The 25,348-nt window shown below is 39.3% G+C and overlaps 1 protein-coding gene and 1 pseudogene across 22 annotated transcripts in view; one reads left to right on the top strand and one right to left on the bottom strand.

Moving 5' to 3' along the window:
- Nucleotides 1-25,348, bottom strand: part of SLC8A1 (solute carrier family 8 member A1) — a 385,502-nt gene that overhangs the window by 61,313 nt on the left and 298,841 nt on the right. For 11 of the 22 annotated variants that reach the window (XM_077843500.1, XM_077843497.1, XM_077843496.1 and 8 more), the window contains 4 exons: nucleotides 6,715-6,821; nucleotides 3,512-3,532; nucleotides 3,061-3,078; nucleotides 2,934-2,948 (listed from right to left, as the gene is read on the bottom strand). In XM_077843500.1, coding sequence (XP_077699626.1) covers nucleotides 2,934-2,948; nucleotides 3,061-3,078; nucleotides 3,512-3,532; nucleotides 6,715-6,821 — 161 coding nt within the window. Of the gene's footprint in view, nucleotides 1-2,933; nucleotides 2,949-3,060; nucleotides 3,079-3,511; nucleotides 3,533-6,080; nucleotides 6,185-6,714; nucleotides 6,822-25,348 lie in introns of all 22 variants that reach the window. The other 11 variants (XM_077843488.1, XM_077843494.1, XM_077843486.1 and 8 more) reach the window with 7 other exon arrangements.
- On the top strand, nucleotides 447-1,655 carry LOC144280933 (methionine-R-sulfoxide reductase B1-like; annotated as a pseudogene).

The raw sequence follows: 25,348 nt of genomic DNA, 5'->3' as shown, positions 1-25,348 counted from the left end.
TATTACCTAGATACTTAAAAGGGAAGATACTTCAAGTAATGTGGAAGGAAGGCCCTAAAAGCAAAATTCTGACATATTCAATAAGGAAAACAGGAAAATATCTAAATACATCAATGCATTTTAACAAGGCTTTCTATAGCCAAAGATTTTTAGTGAAGATCTCATTATCAGGCTGCATAGTGCTGAAGATGCTGCTAGACACTACAATATTTCTACAATGTTTAGCTTTTTTCTTTCTAATTACTTCAGAAGCCATGAAGGCTGCTTTGCCCAATTTCCACCTCCCTCAAATCTCACAAGGATAACCAACTTATTGGGTGCCAGGAATAGAATATTTCCAAGAAGGCTTCAGTGAGTTAAAATGATGGGATGAGAAAAAGAAGATAACAATTTTTAAAATAAATATAAATTCCTGCATTATGTTTAAAAATAGCATCTTCAGTTAGTGGCCGCGGAGCTGTCCGAGGCGGCGGTTCCCGTGCTGTCCTGCTGGCGCCATGTCCTTCTGCAGCTTCTTCGGGGGAGAGGTTTTCCAGAACCACTTTGAGCCGGGTGTCTATGTGTGCGCCAAGTGTGGCCACGAGCTCTTCTCCAGCCGCTCAAAGTACGCACACTCATCCCCGTGGCCCGCCTTCACGGAGACCATTCATGCAGATAGTGTGGCCAAGCGTCCAGAGCGCAATTCGCCTGAAGCCTTAAAGGTGTCCTGCGGCAAGTGTGGGAATGGGCTGGGCCACGAGTTCCTGAATGACGGCCCCAAGCCGGGGAAGTCCCGCTTCTGAATATTCAGCAGCTCACTGAAGTTCATCCCGAAAGGCAAAGGAACTTCTGGCTCTCAGGAGGCGTAGGTGGACAGCACATACCCATTCCAGCTGGCACTGCCCTCCGGCCATCCCACCTTGGAACTGGAACCCCAGACATTGAGACAGGGGAGGGGGCTCCTGAAGCATCGGGAAATCTTGGCTCTGTGCAGGTTCTCTTGGGGGAAAGCACTGCTAGCCCAGGATGGGCCTGCTGGGCCCAGCTGTGGGCTTACCTTGGCCTCCTGCTCCCATGGGAGGCTCAAGGAGGTAGGCTCTCAGCCTAGCTCGCCTTTGAATGATGGCACACCCCACCTTTTCTTCTCCACAGCCCACTGCCCTGTCTGGACTCACCCTGTGGGACCCGATTCTGAGATGGGCTCTGGCCCTCACCCAAGCTTGTGCTCCCCACCCCCACCGCCCCAGGCTATCCTGGGAGCCAGAATGCCAAGGGGGCAGCCGTTGCTGGCTGCTGCAGCTGCAGTCACTACATGATTCACTCTGGTTAAACCCTTCCAGGCAGCCAGAGTGGTGATGATCTGTGACCTGCTAGAGGAACAGGCCAAGGGGACAGACCTGTGATGTGTCAGTTACGGGAAGAGAAATCCTCAACCCTGTTTCACAATCTGGATTGGTACACCTTGCCTCACTCAGGCTTAGGAAAGTGGGTGTTGCTCCATTACCTTGATTGTGCAAGGCCAGGGCTGGGGAGCTCACACCTTCCCAGGAGTGTGGCTGTGCCTTCTTGCACACACTTGGAAGCTCCTGCTGCCTGGGAGGGTGGGTGACACCAAAGCCCCTCCCATCTTCACTCCTCTCTGGCATCATCAGGAGATAATAAACAAATGGACCGCGGGCATGCTGTCTTCATGCATGTCGGGGAGGCCGGGACAAAAAAAAAAAAAAAAAAAAAAAAATAAAAATAGCATCTTCAGCAGTGCACAATCAGGGAGATTTGACCTGGGAGAGAGCTTCAGCTGGTTCAGATTTTAAAAATCCTCTACTAGGGCTTGTCCTGTTAACATTTTCATCCTTTTCAATTTGCATGTCTCTGAGAGAGTGTGGATCATTTTGCCATTAAATGTGGTGTTGGGAGAGAAACACTGGAGAGAAAAGAGCCCCTGTGAAATTGCTCTTATTCAGAAAGTTCTACTTTGGACAGAAGCATGTTGGAACTACCTAATAATGAATTTACAAGAACAGTGGTTTAATTAACCCTCAACTTCCCTACCACGGCATTTGCAAAAATTGGAATTTTAAGGAGCATTTCCTTCCTTAAATATTTTCGTTCAGCTGATTTCAGAAAAAAATAATTACAGAAGTGATATCTCCACAATATATCAGAAAATGCCGTGGCCATTAGGATGTCTTTAGAGATATCGTCAACCTGCAGCTTCAGACACATTACCCCTGCCATTTGATATTTCTCTCTCTAAATCTGCATAGATGATTCTGAAAGAATGGGAAAATACTTAGTGTCAAAAGAGAGGAAACTGTAAGGAGACACCTTCTGTACACAAGAAAATAACTTTAGAGTTGTACTAAGTATTGTGACTTACACAGGCTGGATACCAGTATGAATTTAAGAGTTTTAAACTTTTTGAGTGGCATCTTGGGTTTGTATAGAGCACTTTGTAATGCACTTCAAGTGCTCATGTTAATAATGCTTGAATTTCCCAAAGGGGCTCAGATTGGTGTCCTGGGATGAGGGGAAGGGACTGCTCTGTTCCCTGTCAACAGCACATCATGTATTATTAGGAGCTGAAGTTTGGGCCATGGAACAGTCCTGGATGTCAGTTGCTAAGTTTCCTTGAGGCCAGCAATTGTCTTATTTAGTCTGGTGCTCTGAAGCATATAGCCGAATATGCCACACATCATCAGTGCTATATGGATATTTACAAATAGACCAGTATCAAAATGTGAACAATTACAGGTTCTCCATACAAATTTGTTTGTACATAAATACAACACACAGTTAATGTGTAAAATGTTAAATGTGTAAAATCAGCAAAAGCACACCATGTGCCACAGCTAAATGTTAAGGTAGGTTACGTAAAATGTGGTTTTGGTTTGATTTTTTAAAGGCATTTGGGGGAAATGAAGAACATTTAAAAAAAAAAAAAACTGTCTTACCATACAGGTATTTTCCTTCATTAAAAGAAAATAAAAAATGAGAAATGATTTTTAAAAATGTAAACAACATATGGCAAAAACAGAAAGCAAAACAAAAATTGACGTCATTAGATTTAAAAATTCCTACCTGTTATTGTGAAGCCACCTAAAAAAGAAAAAAGAATAAATGTTACAATTTATTTAACTTACATGCCAAATAACAAATACCTGTGACATTGGACTGCCTGACCACCCATCCAAGATACAAAAACTTGCCAGATAATATTTACAATTATGAAAGATCTGAAAATATTCATTCATGATCTAATCACTACTCATTCTTTTAAGATTAATGGGATTTAGTGCACAAATTTAATTCTTGTGCATCCCTGAGCAATCACTGGTTTTTAAAAAAGATTGTATAAACTAAAAATGGAATATAAGCTATCTAACCTACACAAAAATGAGGTAATGGCCCTAAACAACAATCTTGCTAGTAAATCAATAGAAATAAAAGTCAGAAAACTACTGTATCACCTGACATTCATGGAAAATCACCCAGAGAAATGGAAAGGAAATGGAAGAAATGAAATGCTTACCAAGCTCATTCAATAACAGGGCTGTGAAGGAAACAGACAAAGACAACACAGAATAAGAGACCAGATGAATAATGAAAGTAAGAGGAATATCAGCAGAAAGAAATCCAGGCAGATCTGATTCCAGTGGTAGGAAGCCACTGCTAACATGGGTGCATCCCAAGGAAATGTGACAATGGGAATTTTCCAATAAACAATCCCAACACTGATTTTTTTTAATGTGTGTGACTGATATATATGTATACAATTCACCTCATCTCTTATTTTTTGGCATTTAATAAAACATTTCTACTATATATGTTTACATATAGTATGTATATCTATCTAGTTTACCAATAGAGTAGAAACGTTTTATGAAGTTAATCTTAACCTCATTTGAGTGAGTCTTCCTCATTAAACATTGCCCAGGAGTTACTGACTTCAACATATGGAAGTCTTAAATCATCCAGGATCTCAGGTGTTATACCTTTTGTTCAATGAAAACAGATAAAACATCTCAGGAAACTCCATTTTGGCTGCCCTGCCTGAAGGGGACTTTGGCCCAAGATCTGGAGGTTCTATTTTGTATGGTATTCCTTGGCCCTCAAGTAATGTTTCTTAAATCCTCAAAACTTGAGTCCCAGGAATTAGCACTTATTTGTGTGTCCTTATCTATGACTTCTGCATATTATAACTGGACAACCACTATACTTCTTGTGGACACATAGATCCATGGACACTGACAAGGCAGGCTAGAGGAGAAGACATCCATAATTTGTCTTCCAGGTTAGGTGCTTTTATACAGTAGCACTTTATTTTGGTGAAAGCTTCCCAGCTAAACATATTATATAAATTTCTTCAGTAGATGTGGAGGGAAATGCTACAATTATGTTTTCAGCCCCATTTTGCTGCTAATGGTAGTGGCATTAGAGGATACTTTATAAAAGAAGTTAGTATTTTATTTGTAGTTCCAAGAAACCACTTGGAGGGTGTGAAACCACATAGTGCTATCAAGGAATTTTAATCTGCTTTTACATGGGGGCATATTTTACTAAAATGACAATTGAAAGAGCCATATCCAAGATACTCTTCCTTTATATAAAAAAGAGTGTTTTGGAGGAATACATTTAGAAGTGCTTTTTTCCTGTATATTAATAAGGCACTTTTGATCCCAGCTTTGTAAGAAATCAACTCGGTTTTCTAAAGTGTCTTTTTCTTCTGCCTACTGCCTAAGAAGCATATGAAACAGGCTGCATTAAAATGGGTCCCCAGTGCTCCTTTCTCCATCATTCCAAAAGGCTCCTGTTACCATTTATGACATGAGTAGGTCAGAGACATACATTTCTTTTCTTTTCTTTTTTTTTTTTCTGATGGACTCTGAAGTCCATCAGTGAGTTTCTTACAAATGTGAGATTAAATTCCCCCAAATGTTGTGTCAATATAGGAATTAGTCCTATATTTTGACATTTTTCCTTACATGTAAAAGTCTAAATTTTTTACAAAGTGGTCCATCTGATCAACTTCTATGCTAGTCATCAATTGTTCAGATGCAATGAGTAAGAGCTATTCATGTGTAGTATGCCCATTTTACATATAATTACATAATCTCTTTAAAATGGCCACTATTAGAGGATAATTGTAGGAAGCCTTTGTAATAATTCAACATAAAAAATTATCTTTAAGGGTGGTATAAAATTCTTGTCCTTCCTTATCAAAAATAGGCCATAGAAAATAGGAATAAGTCAAAGAGGAAAAGAAATTGGCTTCTTTGTTCAAATATTGTCCTTAAAATATATAAGTACAAATCAACTAAAAAGAAATCTAGTTGTAAGGACACTGCCGTTTATTTTTTTTCTTTTTTTAACTATGCATGTTAGAAATTTGTCAATTCTATAAGGACCAAAACATTTTGGAGCATAAGGCTGGCTAGGCCATAAGCAAGGGCTAAATTCTTCCTGAAGGAACATATCATTCCTACTAAAGAAGATTTGTAGGACTATAGTTTGCTACATCTGGTCCCTTTGAAATGTCATATTTGATGGTATAAAATATCGTAGGCCAAAATGAATGCTAGAATGTGGATAACACTACTCTCCTAGGATCTTTGTTCTATTAAATATATATTATTTGAAAACTGGATTGTCTAAAGAAGCATAATTATTGAATTCTTCTGAAAGTTCCTATCAGCTGCCATTTGACTCCTCTGTCACTACTCATAGGTATTAAGTAGTCTTTATCACTAACATTCAAAGGGAGATTTAGAAGTTGGAAGAATATTCTAGAATGATCCCTGAGTAGTAAATAACTGAACACAGAAATCATGCTTTTAGATCATTCCTTCTGAATTACAGAAATCCCTCATGTATTTCTTAAATCTGGTTTCAATCAACGTTAGTGGGCATTTCTTGAAGAAAATGGGCATTGCTGGGTGCACTTGTGGATTAGGGAAGGGAGATGAAACTGTTAAAGCTTCAAAGGAAATGAAGGATAGTACTTGGAGCCGAGGAAGAGGAGAGAGTTAAGTGTGAGAGTAGGAGACACGGAGAGAGAAGAGTACAATTTCTCGCTGGTATGTCTTTGTATACTCTCACACCTTTCATTCCTCTTCTTATCCATTTTGGTTCCTCAAGCACAAGGGAGAAACTGCACTCTTTCTCATATTCCTCACGGTCAAATATTCTAATGGTAATGATCTTCCTGTGGGAACACAAGACAAAGGCAAAACAAATGGTTGGAGTCACACGCTCATGCTAGGTGTTCACCAAGCTGCATGTTACTGTGATGTTATGCAGGGAGAACTGGCAACACATGGACCTCCAGAAGTATGTAATAGGGCATCATGGCTACTCTCAGCTGGCCCCCTGTGAGGTCTTCTCATTCACCACTTTTGCACATTCTTCCTGCTTCCATTTGGTGTCAGGAAGCACCCCAACTTAGGAAGAGAAATCAGAAAGTTGGCTTCATTTTGGCATGGCGAGTATTAGCACCACCTTTCCCAGAAATGGAGGCCTGATTGGCTGTGTTGAAAATTCCTATCTTGGACCTGCAATGTGCAGAGTGGCCCAAGTGGCCGATGGAGCCCACAGTGGCCCTGGGGCGAGATCTATGCCCTGTTACATAGGCGGAGGGATGTGTGTGTTGTGAGTCATGTCTGAAGAGTGCAGGCATCCAGGGGTGGCACAGGCCAGCAGAAGCTGTTGGGCTCAGCCCTGGAGCAGCTCCCCCACCTTTCTTCTCACTCATCTCCACCAGGCGGGGCTCTCCAATCTCAAGGAAGAAGGTCTTGTTTTTCTCATACTCCTCATCATCAATTACCTTGACTGATATTGTTTTGCTGAAACAGAGAAGAATAGAAATTGACGTACAAGGGGAAGAGGAAAGAGAAGAGAAGGGACATAGAGAAGAGGAAAGCAAGGTTAACGAGCTGCACTTCCAAACGGCAACTGAGAAACGTCTGTACTGTGACTTTGTTCTTCCAGAATGGGTATGGGGTAGGTCTGAAGGACCGAGAGGTTACCCAACGTACCCCTGCCCAAGGTCATGGAATGATTTTAGAAAATATATAGCACACAGGTCATGACTGAGAGGTTCATCATCATCATGAGAAGGAAAAGCAGAAGAACACAGATCACAATAATAAGAAAAGAAAAAATATATTTATTTAGTAAATGCCTTAAACTGTAGGATTCTCTGAGCTGTGCCCTGGAATTCACTCCTTTAGAACAAATCATTAAATCAGATCAAAATATCAACAGAGGTTACCTGTGAGTGATAGGCTTATGGGTCTTTTTTTTTTTTTTTGCCTTCATTCTGCTTTACTGTATTTCCAAATGTAATATTTTTGTAATAAAATTACAAATTTATTAAAGTAATAAATGTATAAGACCATCACAAAATAAAATCACGGCAGCCTGGGTGGCTCAGCTGTTTAGCACCGACTTTGGCCCAGGGCGTGATCCTGGAGACCAGGGATCGAGTCCCACATCGAGCTCCCTGCATGGAACCTGCTTCTCCCTCTGCCTGTGTCTCTGCCTCTCTCTCTCTCTGTCTCTCTCTCTCTCTCTCTGTGTCTCTCATGAATAAATTTAAAAAATAAATAAAAATAAAAAAATAAACCAAAATAAAATCAAACTCTTTTATCTTGTCCCACCCAATGTCCTAGAATCAAACTCTTAATTCAGGCTGGCAGATTTTCCACCTAGATCACAAGGGGAAGATGTTCATATTTTATTTGCCTTTATAAAGATGAAAGCTGAGGGCTCCCAAGAGCTGTTTTGAAAGGTGGGGGGTGTGGAGTCATGATGTTATAGTTATTTTCATCCCTCCAAAGCTGAGTTTCAACTTTGACAAAATATACTATTTATACTACTTTCCAACTTCACCCATACAGCAAGGCATTTAGCTAAAAATTTTCCCATAATCTATTCATTAGCGCTTCTAGCCTTAGGGTCCTCTGGTTGTGAGTGACTGGTAGACAGTACGACAAATGCAAATATTACACAAATCTCAATTTCCCATAAGCCTGATGACTCTGAAAATAAATCTAATAATGTCACCTTCTAAGTAATAAGGGCTTAATTACTTCCTATATTACCACTTACTCAGAGGCCCCAAAACACTTGTTTGCCCTTGAAAATTTTTTTTTCTGGGAACACTGGCCAAGAACATTTCTGACTAAAGTTTTTGAAACAATCAGTTTACATAGACACATAGTTTTAAAGTCATGGACATTATTTAGTTTTGGTGAAATTTTCTAGGTCTTCTAGAAAGAAATTAGTTTGTAATTTTTTTTTTTTAAGAGAGGGAGAGGGGCTTGGGGAAAAGGAGAGCACATCTTAAGCTGACCATAGAGCCCAATGTGGGGCTCGATCTCATGACCCTGAGATTATGATCTGAGCCAAAATCCAGAGTCAGACATTTAACTGACTGAGCCACCCAGGTACCCTTTTTTCCCTTAAATTTTAAATTATTGATCAAAGCCATCAAGTTTCATATAAATGAAGATGTAAGAAATGATACATGTGCTCTTTATTTCAGAAATGAATTTGACATTATAAATGAAATCAGGGATCCGGGTGGCTCAGCAGTTTAGCACCTGCCTTGGGCCCAGGGCATGATCCTGGAGTCCCGGGATCGAGTCCCACATTAGGCTCCCTGCATGGAGCCTCCTTCTCCCTCTACCTGTGTCCCTGCCTCTCTCTCTCTCTCTCTGTGTCATGAATAAATAAAATCTTTATTTTTTTTTAAATCTTTAAATAAACAAACAAATAAATAAATGAAATCAAATTTACTCTACAGAAACCTGCCAAAAGTATATCCTCTTTGTCATCAAACTTATGCATTTTGGATATTGATTTCTATCTTCCTGTCTTATAAACTATAGTTGTACATCTCTCCTAAAGCAATCAGCCATTAGACCAAGTGTGGAAAAGTATTGATGGGCATTAGAATGGCTGGGCCATGCTACCATCTTGTGGACATCATGACCCAATACTTGTTATCAAGGCACTTCATGATAGGGTACATTAAGATGGATTTCATGTTGCAATGCTCTTACTTATATTACCTAAAAACATTTGACTTCTTTATCTCCATCTTGTACCCCCAACCCCTCCTGTATCTCATCACATATTTTATTAGATTGCATACATAGAGTGCAGGAGAGATGGTTGGAGTAGCCTGGCTAACAGGGTGAGCCTTTGTTTAGAAAAGGCTTACCTGTTTTACTCCCAAAGAGCAACATGACCACACATTCAGAAATAAATAGAAACAACCAAATAACATTGTTTCTTATTCTTGGCAAATCCAATCCTCTATTGTCTTAATAGCTCTATTTTCTACACTCTGAGTAGCTGATGAGTGTCAGAAATATGAAGCCCCACACAATTTGTTTGTATAATAAGATAAGCACTGAAATTTTATCTTTAGATTATTTATTGTTTATTGGATCATAATCCTTAGAGATTCCATATTTGATAACCGTGACACTGGAATATCAAAGAAGAAAAAAGGAACCAGTACCTCTGTAGGTGCCTGGCAAAGACACCTAAAATAGATGGGATTTGCATAATGGCGTATTATTTGAAAATCATTAATAATACTATCAGCAGTGTCCTTGACAGGAGAAGCCATTAAATTGTAAATTGATTTTGGTGCTCTTGCATAGTAAAACTATTAATAGGAGACTTGCTTATTAAAGGAACTTTCAGTCAATTTAAAGAGACAGGATGAAGTCAATCCTTAAGAATTAGCCCTTTGAATCAAGAGAGGGAAAAATCAGAAGCGATTGCTAATGTTCACCTTTGGCTTCTCTCCTCAGCAAAGGTATCAAAGGTGAAATTAACCAATGTAATTTTTAAAGGAAATATCCTTAGGCTGTCTCTTGCTCACTTCCCAAAGTCTAATGCCACTTCTTCCATCACATGGGAAATTACAGGAGATGGGGCACATTTGGTGAGGACTCCAGTTATACTAGTTTGATAATCAGCAGAAGCACACCTCTGTTCCTCAGAATTCTGCACTGAGTATAGAATGTCAAGGATTGAAGGGACTTTAAGGGCCCTACCATTTGTACCCTCTCCCCCGCTACCCTTGCCCCTCCCACATTGCCACACCAGTCCTATATTCATGGGGCTTTTGCTCTGTCACAAGGACTCTCTTTCCCTGAGAACATAGATTCATGTTGGCTGTTCTTTTGTTCTCTTTATCAACAGGACACAGTGAAGTTTTATTTCTTTAGATTGACAGGTTAACCAAAACAAGAGAACAGTCAGATAGACATAGCCCTTCATCCAATGGCAACTCTTGCACTCTTACAGCCCCAATAAGGAACAAATAGAAAAACTGATGTCATGCGATTTTCAACTACCATAATTATGAAGAAGGTAGTGAGAAGTTTTCACTTGATTTTTGAAACATCTCTCTAAAGTTGAACAGTATGTTTTCTGGAAACCAGCAAAGAAGTTACAAATCTTATAGTAACACTAAGTAATTTCTCAATATGGCCAAAATTTTTATGGAAATATATCTTTGTTCCATTTCTAGGGAAAAAAAGGGATTTGATTTAAAAAGATCAATTTATTTATTGGAAAAATACTGGTCATTCCTTTCTATTTTTTTTTTTTTGCAGTACTTTTTCTTTGGTTATACTAAACCAACATCTACACTTGACTTCTCAGTCGCTTTCTTATCTGATGGGTCTCAAAAGATCTGAACACCTTCCAACATTCTACCAAGGAGTTCATATGTCTGGTGGTGACTCAGGTGGATGGTGGTAAAGGAAAGAAAGAGGTGACTTTATTAGTGGAGGTAAAAAAAAAAAAACCCACAAAATCTCTTTAACATATATACTGATCTCTCCTCAGTAAGCCAAAGTAACATCAGGACTTCTTTTTCTATTGCAGCCTCGATTTGTCCTTCTGTGGTTTCTTTTTCTCAAGACTGCCCTTGCTGTTGGGAGAAGTGAGGAAAAAATGAGTTTGGAAGGTTAAAGAGAAGAAGAAACTCTCCTTTTAAATCCTCATGCAAAAGATTTTAGTGAGGATTTAACATATTTAGATACTGCAATGGCTGTTTTAAGAATTATTATTTAAAAAATTAAACTCTCTTTAGGACTAATTAAACTCTCAATGGACCTCTGAGCACTTTACATTTCTTAATTCACCTGTGGTTCATAACAGCCCTAGAAGTAACTTCTGCTACTTATATTTACAGAGGAAACAATGACTCGGAGAAGTCAAATAACTTCTGAGGTCACAAAGTGAGTCTCCTGTAACTGGTTCCAAAGACTGAAACCTTCAATTATATGACGCACAGTTTCCTTTTTTTTTTTTTTTTTTTTTTTTTAAATTTTTATTTATTTATGATAGTCACAGAGAGAGAGAGAGAGAGAGAGAGAGAGAGAGGCAGAGACACAGGCAGAGGGAGAAGCAGGCTCCATGCACCAGGAGCCCGACGTGGGATTCGATCCCGGGTCTCCAGGATCGCACCCTGGGCCAGAGGCAGGCACTAAACCGCTGCGCCACCCAGGGATCCCGACGCACAGTTTCCTTATTCATTCAGCTGTGCAGTATCTTTATGACCACTTTAAAGGATCTGGATCATTATTTTAAATTAATATAAAGGTTTATTGTTTTATGTTAACAAGGACTACCTAGATTAGCAATAGAATTTCAACTCTGTTTTTAAAAGGAGAGGAGCACATCTATATGATGATGGCTGTTCTAAAAAGGTGAATCCTTGAGACAGTGGTGAGAAGTAATTGAAAAGTGCCATGAATATGTAGGGGCTCACCAATTCTGAGAGCCACCACCAGTAGCCTCAGCCTCACGGGGAGGTGGGAGGAAGGGGCTTATTAGAACTGCAGAGTCCCAGGATTCACCCCAGACCCTCTATATCAGATCTACATATTAACAAGATACTCAGATGATACTATGCATGTTCAAGTTTGAGAAGCATGGTCTAGAGAGGATCTAGAAGCATGTGTTTTTTTAATTAAGTCAGATAATGAATTAAGAGGTTGGTAAAACCTGGGCTTGTGTTTTGGAACTGTCTGCATATTAGAATCACATGTGGAGTTTTGCAAATTTTGCATGTAGGGCTGGACCCACTAGAAAGCAGTGAAATCAAACTCTCTGGTTGCGGGGCCCCAAGATGAATATAGTTTTTAAAAGGTTTTCAGGTTGTTCCAATATGCAGCAGGGACTGGCAACTAACTAATGGAGAGTAAGAATGTATGCCTGATGTTTAAAAGAATGTATTAAATAGATAAAATTGTCAGAAAGAGTCAAAACTAAATTTCAGATATAATTATCAATCTAGACTGAAACATGGTAAAAACATTTTGCTTTGTTCTTCACCAGGGTTCTTTTCTGGATTACATAGAGTATTTAAAATTGTTTTCTCCTCTGAGGAAATGCTGGTCCCCCCAGGTTACCTTAATAGTATAGGTGAGAAAACATTGACAGCAGAGTTTACACTGCTGCAAGAGTGATTTCCTTCCCAACAAAGTGATAGGAAGTCTGGTGATAAGCTTTTACACAATGGAAATTCTATTTGGAGAGTCGAAAAACTATGGATTTCAATTGCCACAGAAGAGAGTGCTCTTCCAAAAAAAAAAAAAAAAGAAGAAGAGAGTGCTCACATCTCCACTCTCAGAGAGCTTCTCAGCCATGCCAGTGAAAGACCACTTTTGTGGAACTGAAAACTTCCCTCAGGGCCACCACATTTAGACTCAAGAAAGAAATGACCCAGGATCCATCACATATGAAGGGAAAAGATATGGCAACTTCTCTCATCACAGAGTGATGTCAGCTGGTGAAGCAAATTTGAAATTTTATCCCCAGTACACCTGATGTTAAAAACTTCAAGATAAACTATTACTCAAAACAAACCAACTTAAAAATGGGCTAAGGATCTGACTAGACACTTCTCCAAAGAAAATCAACAAATGGCCAATATGTATATGAAGAGATGCTCAACATCATTAGTTATGGGGAAATGCAAATGAAAGCCACAATGAGATACCAATTCAAACCCACTAAGGGGCTAGAATGAAAAAGATAATAACAAGATTTGTAGAGAATATAGAGAGATTAGAACTCTCACGCTGCTGGCAAGAATGTAAAATGCTGCAACTGCTTTGGAAAAACCTAGCAGTTCCTCAGAAATTTGAATTTAGAGGGATCATATGATCCAGCAATTCTACTTCTAGGTACATACTCAAGAGATTTAAAAACATATGTCCACACAAAAACTTATACATGAAGATTCATGGCAGCATTATTCATGAGAGCCCCAAAGTGGAAACAACCTAAATATCCATCAACTAATGAATGAACATAAAGTGGTCTTAGCTACACAATAGAATATCATTCAACAATAAAAACAGGGATCCCTGGGTGGCGCAGCGGTTTGGCGCCTGCCTTTGGCCTAGGGCGCGATCCTGGAGACCCGGGATCGAATCCCACGTCGGGCTCCCGGTGCATGGAGCCTGCTTCTCCCTCTGCCTATGTCTCTGCCTCTCTCTGTGACTATCATAAATAAATAAGAATTAAAAAATAAAATCTTTTAAAAAAAATAATAAAAACAAATGAAATTTTGACACATGCTACGAAAAGGTAGCAGGACATGCCACCCCAGGATATGGCACTTTGACATTTTGATAATGTGGAGATATAGGCACCTGAAAAATAGCAGATGCAGGGAGAGCTTTTCTCTGAACTCCCCTATCTGCCTGAAGACAGTCCGAAAGGAACTCGCTTGTCATAGATCCCCTTCCTGGGAGTGTCATCAGCCATTATCACAAGAGAGGAGACTAGAAATAGTTGCAGCATCCTGACAAACTTTTTCACAAACCATCATACCTCCCATCTGTTCTTCTAAGGGTCTCTTCATCTTTCCTAAAAATCATTTACTTTCCCCGAAGAGACCTTTATCCCTTCCCCCTTTCCCTGCTAAGATGGTCTTTAAGTCTACATTTAAAAGACAGAAAAAAAATTTTTATTTATTTATTTTAGAATAGATAGAACATAGCTGGAGGGTCAGAAGGAGAGAGGGAGAATCTCAAGTAGACTCTGGGTGTCCCTCATGTATACATGGGATATACATGTTAATAAATTTGTTTTTTTTTCTCTTGTATATCTCTTTTATTACATGACCTTAGCCAAGAATTCTGAAAGGTAGAGGGAAAATTATTTTTCTTTCCTTACACTACAACATGGATGAACCTTGAAAACATTACATTGAATGAAGCCAGACACAAAAGTTCACATATTATATAATCTATGAAAAGTCCGGAAAATCCATAGGAACAGGAAGTAGATTAGTGGTTACCCAGGGCTGAGGGTTGGGGGGTAAGTGAGTGCTGATGATCAATAGCTATTGGTTTTCCTTTGGAGGGGGTTGAAAATGTTCTACAGGGACCCCCGGGTGGCTCAGCAGTTGAGTGTCTACCTTTGGGTCAGGGTACAATCCCGGGGATCGAGTCCCGTAACCGACTTCGCACAAGAAGCCTGCTTCTCCCTCTACCTATGTCTCTGCCTCTCTCTCTGTGTCTCTCATGAATAAATAATAAAATCTTTAAAAAGAAAGAAAGAAAATGTTCTACAATTGACTATACCAATAGTTAAACAATTCTGAAAATACACTAAAACTCATCGAATCACATATTTTAATTAAGTGAATCTATGATATGTGAATTATATCTTAATAAAGCTGTTATTTTTTTTTTTTAAAGCAAATTCAGCATAAATCCTACTCCTCAGAAAGAACTGTTTCTTGGGTGAGAAAAGGTGGTAAGAACAGTTAGGCTTTTCAGTATGGAGTTTCAAATTTTGCTGGTCCTGCCAAATAGAACACCGAGTGCCACATGTCACAGACAAGGGGAGCCATGGGCCTCAAAGCTAAGTGCCATGGCTCAGCCTGTCAGCTCCACTGGTCCTCAGTCCATCCCCAGGTTCCCCACAGAATTCATCCCTCCAGGACTAAGAACTATTGATGCGGTACTTTAACATGCTAAGCATTTCTGGCGGCTCTTGCCTCAGGCCTGGCTTCCTTGGCTGGTTTCTTTTCCCCAAAGTACAGAATGTTATGGAAATGTCAGAAGTGGCATTTCCTTCATGGCATTTATTTAGAAAGAAAAGGTGAGGACTGTGATCCTAGGTCGTGCTGCTGCCCTTCACAGAGTCCACAGCTCTGTTTGCATCACCTCCAGCATTACCCAACACCCTCATTGGCATTGATTTCTCTGCCTACAAGGAAAGATGGGCTCACTATGGATTGCCTTTATATTCCTTGGTTTAAGTTCCTAGCACATTTCAGCTTTTTTTTTTCCCCTTTAAAAATTGATTTGATGGGTGACTTGGGGATTTGGGATTAGGGAAAGAAAGGGTCAGAGACAACCCATGCATGTATTCTCATTTTCCTTAAGCGACACAAATCAACTCCCCTGTCCAATGAATATTCCAAATCAGATAAAAGCGGCTGCTATTTATATTATTTTCAATAACATTTTCCCATCATTTTTTACTTAGGAGAAACGTTAGGCATGGATTCTCTTGGGAATTTGCTCAACGTCCCATGTTAAGTTGGGTCATTGAGGAGGGGCCAGGCAATACATGGCTCAGTCTGTTATTTCCTTTGATAACCCATCAGGAGCATCAGACTGGGATGCAGATTACCTAGGTTCTTATCTTGATTCTGCCATTTTCTAGCTGAGGGATTTGGACCAGTTCTGGCATCTTTGTAAACATTAGTATTATCGTCTATCAAGTGGGGATAATAAAACTCACTTCACCATGATTGTGATTATCAAATCTTAGGTGTCATCAGTCATCAACTGTAGATGATACAACCTCATAGGTTGCGGCAATGATCGAATAATACAATGCATGCCAAATAATTTTGCCAAGGACTCTAAAATATTAGGAACAGCTGTTATTACTAGTTGAAAAGGAGTGGACTACCATTACTTGCCTATTTACCCAGGCACCAAAAGGAGCAGTTGGCAGATGGTGGAGGTGGTGGTCAGGAAATATTTGATGGGATGATGGGTCATATGCTCAAATTCACTCTCATATGAAGCTTGGGATCACACCCCATATGATGGGCTACCCAAGAACAGAGCCCTAAATTCAGAGAAGCAAGGGGGCACAAGGGTTACTGTTCGGTTTATCAGTCACAGCTCTGCCGGGTCCCCTTATACTACATCAACTAGTTATGAGGAGGGGTGTGAAATCATGCTTTTCCTGGAGCTCCTATGATGATGCAGAACCTGAAGAACAGGGATAGTGCAATTCTGTAATTTAAATAGACTCTGAGGTAGAGAGTTGCTAAAGTAGCTAAACCAAAGTAATTCTCCAGGAGACCTTGTCATCTATGCTTTGATCTCTGCATTATCAAGTGGTAATTGAAATGATTGGTTCAAACAAGGCAAGAGACAAGGACAGCCCAAATCCTGCTGTTTCCTGGGAATACCAGGAAAATTTTACAGAGCACTGGAGTGGGGGTTTTCCAATAAAACCTTGGTCTATTTCATTTTCTTCTGCTTACTTTCATAACAGAAAGGCCACCAATGTATTTTTTTTTCCAAATGCAAAATAGGAACAAATGTAATTCATTTTTGGTGTCTCTCCTTTTAGCATTGGCAGATTTAGTCTCAAAAGCAAAAGCTGTGAGCTACCTTCCTGTTCCTAGAAGACATGCTGGTTGACCACTTAAGAAACACTGCAGGGATCCTAGAGTTATTGTTCCAATAAAGAATATGCTAACAATTCTAGTATACCCCAAGGTTCTCTTCTATGATGGCAGGCTAGTGTGAAAACCACATGAGTAAATGTTTAAGAGAAAAATGATATGAATGTGTTAAAAAGTGACCATAACTTTGTGATATATAAAATCGATACCTTACCATTGCCTCACTTCTCTGCAGTCAATAAAGTTCAGTCTTAAGGAGGGTAGAATCATAAAGGTCCTGGGTTTGTTACCTAAATGTGCATGCTGAGACAATTTGTCAACTTAGTGAAAAATAAAGTGGATCAAGCATTGGACATCATGCTGAATACAGATTTTTGTCTAGATTTTTAAAAATTGTTTATTGGCATTGTGCAAGTTCCATGATAGAGAGACTTTTAACCAAATGGTGGAGGGTTCCCTTCATATTGAAACTGCTCCCTTCACTTGTCAGGACTACATAACTGTCTATAATCTGAGATCTTCACTGCATTCCTTAAGGGAATGAAAAAGGCCCCCAATTCTCTAGAAAATGTTGTTTTGACAAACCCCTCAAAGGTGAGAATAACATTGAATGGTTTGTGGCACCAAGCATCTGTTCTTTAAACTGAATACAAACATCTTTGGTTCAGTTTTAGAAGCTTCTGTGAAGTCCTCATTTTTCCCCTGCCCTTTATAGGAATTTGGAATTAAGTGGAATTGATGCTGTCGAATTGCTAAGAAACTTTTGTTTTCCCATCCTTTTCAAAAGCTCTCTTCATATTGGATTTTAGAAATTTTGGGGTTGTTACTGAATGCTCTCCAGAGATTATTTCTGCCTTTGGACCTTCCTCCTTTGTCAAGATTCTTTGTTCAAAGTAGAGTATCCCTGGAAGACAGTAGAAAGATTTCACTCCTAGAATGTTACAGAACAGCAGATAGTGTATGCTGAAAGCATCTCTATCCGAGAGAGGCAAGCTTTAAAAATAGAACACCAAGAAATAGAGCCAGGCTTTTTCTTCAGTTTTTTAAATTCACATTCTTTCTCTCTTTTCCTTCTTTCCCTTCCTTTCTCCATGGCCGCAAAACATTCGATGGCAAATCAATCTCTCTCTGCATGCATTCATATGAAATACTCTAAAAGACAAGATATCAGATATTTTCTTGAACAAATCCAAACTAAATCAATAATTAGTGAATTGTTGCTGATTTTTATATTTTGCATTTCTGTTACATATCTAATATTTTACTGCTATTTCACATTAGATTAAGCCATCAATCCTTACGTGTTCATACTATATATTTTATAAATATGTTTTGATTTTAGGTTTGCATTTCACAATACGGTTTACAAAAAATTTAAAAAATAACAAATAATTATATTTATTGACTACCTACTAAGTAGGGTATAATAGAAATGTAGGTTGGGCTCAGATTTGTATATCCTGAGGGTGTCATGTAAGAAGCTCTCCAAGAAGTCTATTAAACTATTCCAATGTTCGTTTATTTCCATAATTAACATAATTATTAAGACTAATTAATTATTAAGGACTCTTTGACCTTGACCATGCATGGCTCTAGTGATTTTATGATACAGGTAGAGAAAATGACCTCCTAAAATGCTTTCTTAAGAAAGGGAATCAGGTTGCAAAATTCTCCCCCTGCCATTTACTAGCTGCACCTGTGTGAGTTATTTATTCTTTCTAAGGCTCAAGCTTCTGCTCTGTAAAGTGGTTGAAATGATGGTATTTATCTCATCTGATTGCTACAAACAGTAATTGTGATAATACATACAAAACGCTTATCATGGAGCCTGGCATATATTAAGTGCTAAATGAATATTAGCTATTTCTATTATGACCATGATAGATACTGTGTCACACAGGAACTGGGACTTTTGAGAATGAATGGCCTATAACTTCTGCAAGTGGCTTAATCTATGCATTAGTTTTCTCCTCTATAAAAATGGAATAATTATATCTGTATCCTATACAGATATAATATCTATATTATAGATATAATCAATCAATAATGTGGTCCTTTTTTAAAAAAAATCAAAATTTCAGTGGCTTTTGCTTTTCCTGATAATCTAGAAAAAAAATCCTGGATTCTGAGCAGAATTCTGTCCTTGTTCATGTAAAATATCAGCAAGCCTATATTTCGGGCTCTTTTTCACTAAATGCAGTGAAAATAATATGAATTGCTTTCCAATAATTTGTGTTATTTCTCTTAAATTGCTTTTCCTGCCTACTAAAGTAATCCTTGCTCATTGTTGAGAGTTTGAAAAAGGCAGAAATTAAGAAAAACAAAAATCATCCATAAGGTTACCATTAGAGATCACTATTTAACATTTAAAAATGTTTGCATTTAGCTTTTTAAACACACAACTACAGAATTTGCACCATATTGCATTTGTGTATCAATAAAATTGGGTGTCATGATTTTTCACTTAATGTTGTATTGTGAACATCTCCTGTGGCACAAAAATTTTTAATCCTTTACTTTAGAACAGCACAAGATAGTCCACGAAATGTCTTTACAACAGTGTAATTAACTCAGGTTTAGCATGAATGGATTGTGGGCCATTGTTTTTGTCTTTGCTGTCCCTATCCATCTACACTGATCTATACTTTATAGGGGGAAATAAATAAAACAAGCCAAAAAGTCATGAACTTTTGATACTTTCCTACGGATGCACTACTTGGGATCACTTCTGTTAGAGGTAAAGGTTTGTTTTCCCTATAATCTTCCTTCCATGTTTGGGTCCCCTCTGGACTCCTACCCTAGCTGGTGACCTTCCTCAGGTCCATCTTCTGTTAGCCTTTTTTGAAGTTGTTGTTGGAATCCTGCCCTGTAGAAAATTTGTACATCAGTTTTTAAATGGGGAAATTCTCTTCTCAGTCATTACTAACCGTCTGACTAGTTTTGCTGGAAAATTCTTTCAGGAATCCTCTGCCAATGTTGTTTCCTTAGAAGGCCATTCTGGCTACCTCACTAAGCTCCTGTTCATTCCATAACAAATAATTCCTCATGCTAAATCATCCACAAATACCCACGATTATGCCCTTCTCCCAATCACCCACTCCTGTTTGTCATCAAAATAGCATGAGTCCTTTTCTAGTCAAATTCAGAGCTTACCTTCACAAATACCCCACCCTCTAGCCGAGAAGCACAACCTCCCAGTCCTGGATCACAGAAATCACCCTCTTCAGCTCCCCCCATACAGGTGAGCAAAGAGACTCACTGACATTGGCCAACACCTCACAGCGAGGCAGCAGAGTCGGGATTAACATTCATCTCCAGACTTTCAGCCCACATCTGGTCCGTGTTTACTCGGCTATTATCCTAGTGTTTTTCTCCTCTAGTGTTGCTGGCATCCAACTCATCCCTCTGGAGAAAACCTTTCCTTCCCTCCTCTTTCTAATGAAGTAAAAACCGGTGCTGATAACAGAGGGAAATGCGTAATTGTCTTTGTTAACTCCCTGCCTTTTTATCGCTGTCATGCTGATGAATGCTTTATAAATCAAATGGCCCATACCTTAGAAATATGGACTTCCTCTAGGAAGGATGGCTGTGTGGGCCTCAGACATGGAAAGTCTGCAACATCCACAGAAACACTAAAGGAAGAAGAAATCAAAACCCACCAAGAGCCTTATTTCTACCTCAAGTTTATCAGCTGACAATCTCGGCCTTTTCTTTTGTTTCTTTCCTTCTTCCACCAGAGTCCTGGGCCAACATGTTTAGCAGCTGACAATCTCTGCCTTTTCCTCTTGTCTCTTTCCTCCTTCCACCAGAGTCACAGGTGTACCTCTATTGGCCACTAGATAAGGAACCTAAAGATCTACTGGTACCGAGATGAGGATGCTCAATAATCAGGTGTAATTTTTTTCCACTTAAAGCCTATAGTTCAATTTTAAAGGAACCCCATTTCCTTAATTCAAAAAGAGTAATTATGGAAGGAATTGGCTTTCAGCAATGTAGTGAGCCACACATGCTCTGAATAGTGTGCCTCTATGTAAAATACTCCTGTGGTGTCTAATTCAACCAGGCAAAAATTAAAAGTGATATAAATGGTGAATCAAAAATTATTACCAGCAAAATATCAAGGGCCTTGATATGCTCCCTGCTTTGTGCTCCTGCTTTCCACTCTCTGCAAAACACAATGATTCACTGGCTGTGGACTCTTGCTGAACTTTTCAGGGTAGCACTTATTTGGATGCTTAAATCTCTTTCAGGTACTCCACTTGGTTTAAAACTGCTCTGAATGGTTATCACTTCGGAGCTCATATTCTTAACAGAAGGGACCCAAGGCACTTTATAGGTAATCATCGCAAGAAAAAGTCAGCAAGAAGACAATTTAGCCTCCTATTGAAGCCGGCAATTTAAAGCTTAAAATCAGAATTAACCAAAAGCAAAATAGAGTTTATTGGCTTTGAACTGGAAATGTGTTTTGCCTTTTTCCCTTTTATGTTTTTTGTTCATAATGGAAGTTTTCCCCAGTTAGAACAGGTTTACAGAACTCAAATAATGCCTTGTTTAGCAAAACTGAACCACTAGACCAAATGCAGTGAGTAAGTACTTGGTGAGCAGTTCTTAGATTAATTACAGGGGTTCTGATGAGATGCATTCAAAGTGCACATTGATTTTAGGAGGAAATCTGTAAGGAGGCCTTTAAATTTTTTATTTTGTAATGGATTGTATAATGTTCACAGTTAGTGCTCAAAAAGCAAACCCGGGATCCCTGGGTGGCACAGTGGTTTAGCGCCTGCCTTTGGCCCAGGGTGCGATCCTGGAGACCCGGGATCGAATCCCATGTCGAGCTCCCAGTGCATGGAGCCTGCTTCTCCCTCTGCCTGTGTCTCTGCATCTCTCTCTCTCTCTCTCTCTGACTATCATAATTAAAAAAAAAAAAAAGAAAACCCTCACCATTATTTCAGCTTTTGACCCAGATGTAATCTTACAGGTAAGGGTTATTGTTGTTATGATTTGTTCTATTTGACAAATTCTCTAGAAAGTCTGCACTCTTGTTCAAAAAATCTGGTAGGTAGAGGGGACATAGGCTATCTAGACTGGCACTTGCAGCATTGACATATTTATAGCTGTGAGCTGTAAATATAAAATGTAACAGCTCTTAGCAGCATGACCTTGGTCAATTCACTTTCCCTTTCCAAATTTCAATTTCAGCAAATGTAAAGTGAGAACCTCCCAGGGCTGACATGAAAAACAAATGAAATACTCTATATGCATGAACCTTTTGCACTTGAAGCATTTCCAAATGTAAGGTGCTTTTATGATTACTATCTAGCTTCACCTTCTCATTTCACAACTGAGCAAGCTGCGGTCTTTCAATTCCAGCCATCTTTCTGTTATGGCTTCCTCAGGTCCACTCTAAAATATGTATAGGGTATTAATATTAATCTTGCAATATTAATTTTGGAAAATAACAGCTTACTGTGTGAATGGTAAGGCAGTAATATCTGACACCTATCCGTGGATCTCCTTTCAGAGTTATATTTTATGTTTATATCATTAAAACTTGGAAATTATAGCAGCAGATAAAATTGACTGCTAGAACATGAGCTAATACTTTATTATGTATGTATTATGATACTGTCCTATTGGATTTTAACACTTCTAACTTTTATCATGTAGAACTAGTTTTAACTCATATTAATTACAATATATGGTATATTTAAAAAAATAGAGAAATAAGGGAGACATAAGAGTACATCTCTTGGATTGGTCCATCTATCCTGAATAAATCCTACTAATTCAGTAGAAGTAAGAATTTTTTTTACTATTTTGTACTAATTAGGCCAGAAAAGTTTATTTATGGATTTTCCTCTCTATATCAACTTGCTGTCTTGGAATACCGTTCATAGGGCCTGAATACTTTTTTCTATTCAGTCATCTTTGAGTCTCTAGAATAATCAAAATCCTCTCCATACTTTTAACTAAATTACTTTCATGAGGTCAGACTTCCTAATATTGATATTCAAAGCTTAGTGAAGGTGGTGGTAAATTGAAAAGAATCCATAAAAACACAGTTCTGGGTCTTCAGAGCCCCAATAATGTAAAATCTTTTGTCCAAGCCATCAGTACTCAATAGCAACCCAGCTGCCAAGGGCCAGAATACCACTAAGTACATCACATGTGTTCCTCATGATAGTGAGCACAGTGCCAGCCTACGGTATTTGCTTCATAGACATTTGTGATGACACAGCTATTCTTATTGTCACACATTTGTACTTGAGTTTGCATTGCTCTATCAAGATCTCTGAGATTTCTTGGTAAAAAGCAGCCCACATATTTCTGACATGAAAAGACAGGCTCCTCAGTGTAGGTTTGGCCATGGGAGTGAACAAAATGGACAGTGTGTAGGTGATTCACGCTCATGACTTGGACCTCACTATGAAGGGCCAAATGAGGTTATCAGGCACTTTAGATTCCTATGGCATGTTATTCTGTCCAGCCATTCCACAGACCTTTACTTAGTATCCAGCTATGTGTCAGGCCCGTGTTAGGTGTCAGGAATAGAAAGAATATGAATCCACAGCTCAGTGGGGTGATAGGCATGTAAACCAAAGGTTACCTATATTACCTTATGTGCAACATATAAGTCAAAGCTTTGCGCAGATGGAGCTCAGAAGGTGGGGAACTTCACAAATAGCAGGAATAACTGGACTGGGTCTTGAAGGAGAAGTAGACTTTTGCCAAGCAGAAATACAGCGAAGGCTCAAAAACAGTAAAAACAAACAAACTTGGTGCAAATAACAGAGAAATGAAAAGGCATGAGGAGTGTGAGGTGCCGGCAGTCCTGGTGGCTCAGCGGTTTAGCGCCACCTTCAGCCCAGGGCCTGGCCCTAGACACCTGGGATCGAGTCCCACATTGGGCTGTCCACGAGGAGCCTGCTTCTTCCTCTGCCTGTGTCTCTGCTTCCCTTTCTCTCTGTGTCTTTCATGAATAAATAAATGAAATCTTAAAAAAAAAAAAAAAAAAAAAGAAGAAGTGTGAGGTGCTGTTGGGCTCCTGTTTTGGTGGTCGTGTTGGTGGAGGAGGCTTGACCGGAGACCAACCAGGAAAGAGGGCTTAGGGTCAGAAGAAATACTAAGTCACATGGGCACAATCTTCTAACAAAGAGCCAATGGGCATTTTTGATTATAGGCTGCCATGATCAATTTTGACCTTAATGACAATCAATCTTACTGAGTAGAGCTTGTGCTGTAGAATAGAAAGACAGTGAACGAGAGGACAGGGAAGCAGCCATGTAGAAAATGCCATCTCTTGGATGGGAAGAGCCTAATGTCCCTGCCAGAGTAGCTAGCCAGGTATCCCGCCAGCAGCACATTTTGAGAAACTGGCCCCCAGCCTCTAGTCAAAGCTGAAGAGCTAGAAATGGTTTTAATTTTTAAAAAAGATTTTATTTATTTATTTGTCATATTGAGAGAGAGAGAGAGCTCGTGCACAAGCAGGGGGAGTGGCAGGCAGAGGGAGAAGCAGGCTCCCTGCTGAGCAAGGAGCCCAAAGGGGGCCTTGATTTCAGGACCCCAGGATCCTGACCTTAGCCAAAGGCAGCCATTCAACCACTGAGCCACCCAGGGCCACCCCCGCTCCTTGCTTTAATGTTTTAATTTGTTTTCTGTAAACTCTCCTTCCTGAAAACTTGTCTGTGGATTAGAGAAAACAAATTGAAATTCCATGAAATGGTCTCTCTGAGCTCCTCCTTTCTCTTGCAACAATCAATTTCTTACAGAAAGGTGAAGGTAGTAAAATACAAATTTTGCTGGAGAAAACATCAAATTGTAAAGCTGACCTGATTTTCATGAACAGAAAATCTAATTATCTATCATCAGTTCAGGTCTGAGCACATATTTCATTTTACTTCTTTCAAGTGTGAGCCGTTTTGGCAAGCTTTATGACAAAATATCTAGATGTACACATTGAATTTTTAAATGAAAGTATCAAAAACTGAAGTCTCAGGTTAATGAATTACATGGAAAATTGCTATCACATTACATTATCTTATACAGTATTGGCAGGAGGGTTGGTGAGAGAATTACAACCAAAGTGATGTAATGAAATGGAAATTTACAAGTTGGGGTGTAGAAAGGGTAAAAAGAATATTACTCATCTGATACAGTGAGCAGTCACTAAGAGTGATTGATTCTTAAGTTACTTAGCAGGTTGGGTATGTGTGTGGGCATGCACGGGAGCCCATGTACATTCAAGAGTCCAGAGAGAGAGGAGACAGAGGGAGACAGAGAAAGAGAAAACAGAAAGAATAAAGTGTCTTAAGGTCTCTGATGAGAAATAGCAATTTACTATTGGAGGCAAATGAGATGTAAGAAGATTGAAGGCATGCATAAAAATGACATCTGCTCCATGCTCTTCTTTGTTTAGGCAGACAGGAACAGTGACAGGTTGAAGGCAAAAGAGATAACCAGGGTTCAGCAGCAGCAGTTGGTGTCATGTCTGAGGGCCAGACCTGATTCATCACAGTGGGATGAACCAGACTGAAAGTGGATGAGACTGGAACAAGAAGTAGCCCACTGGACAAGGTCAGGGGGCTGGAAATGACAGAAACTGTACAAAGCCATCCAAAGAGAGGAAGTCTATTAGGACACAGCAAAACATGGCACCCAGAAGGTGTG

The sequence above is a fragment of the Canis aureus genome, chromosome 12 (assembly GCF_053574225.1).
Source record: "Canis aureus isolate CA01 chromosome 12, VMU_Caureus_v.1.0, whole genome shotgun sequence".
Classification (NCBI taxonomy): domain Eukaryota; kingdom Metazoa; phylum Chordata; class Mammalia; order Carnivora; family Canidae; genus Canis; species Canis aureus.
Note: the sequence above shows the minus strand (reverse complement) of the source record. Positions and strands in the feature narration are given on the sequence as shown.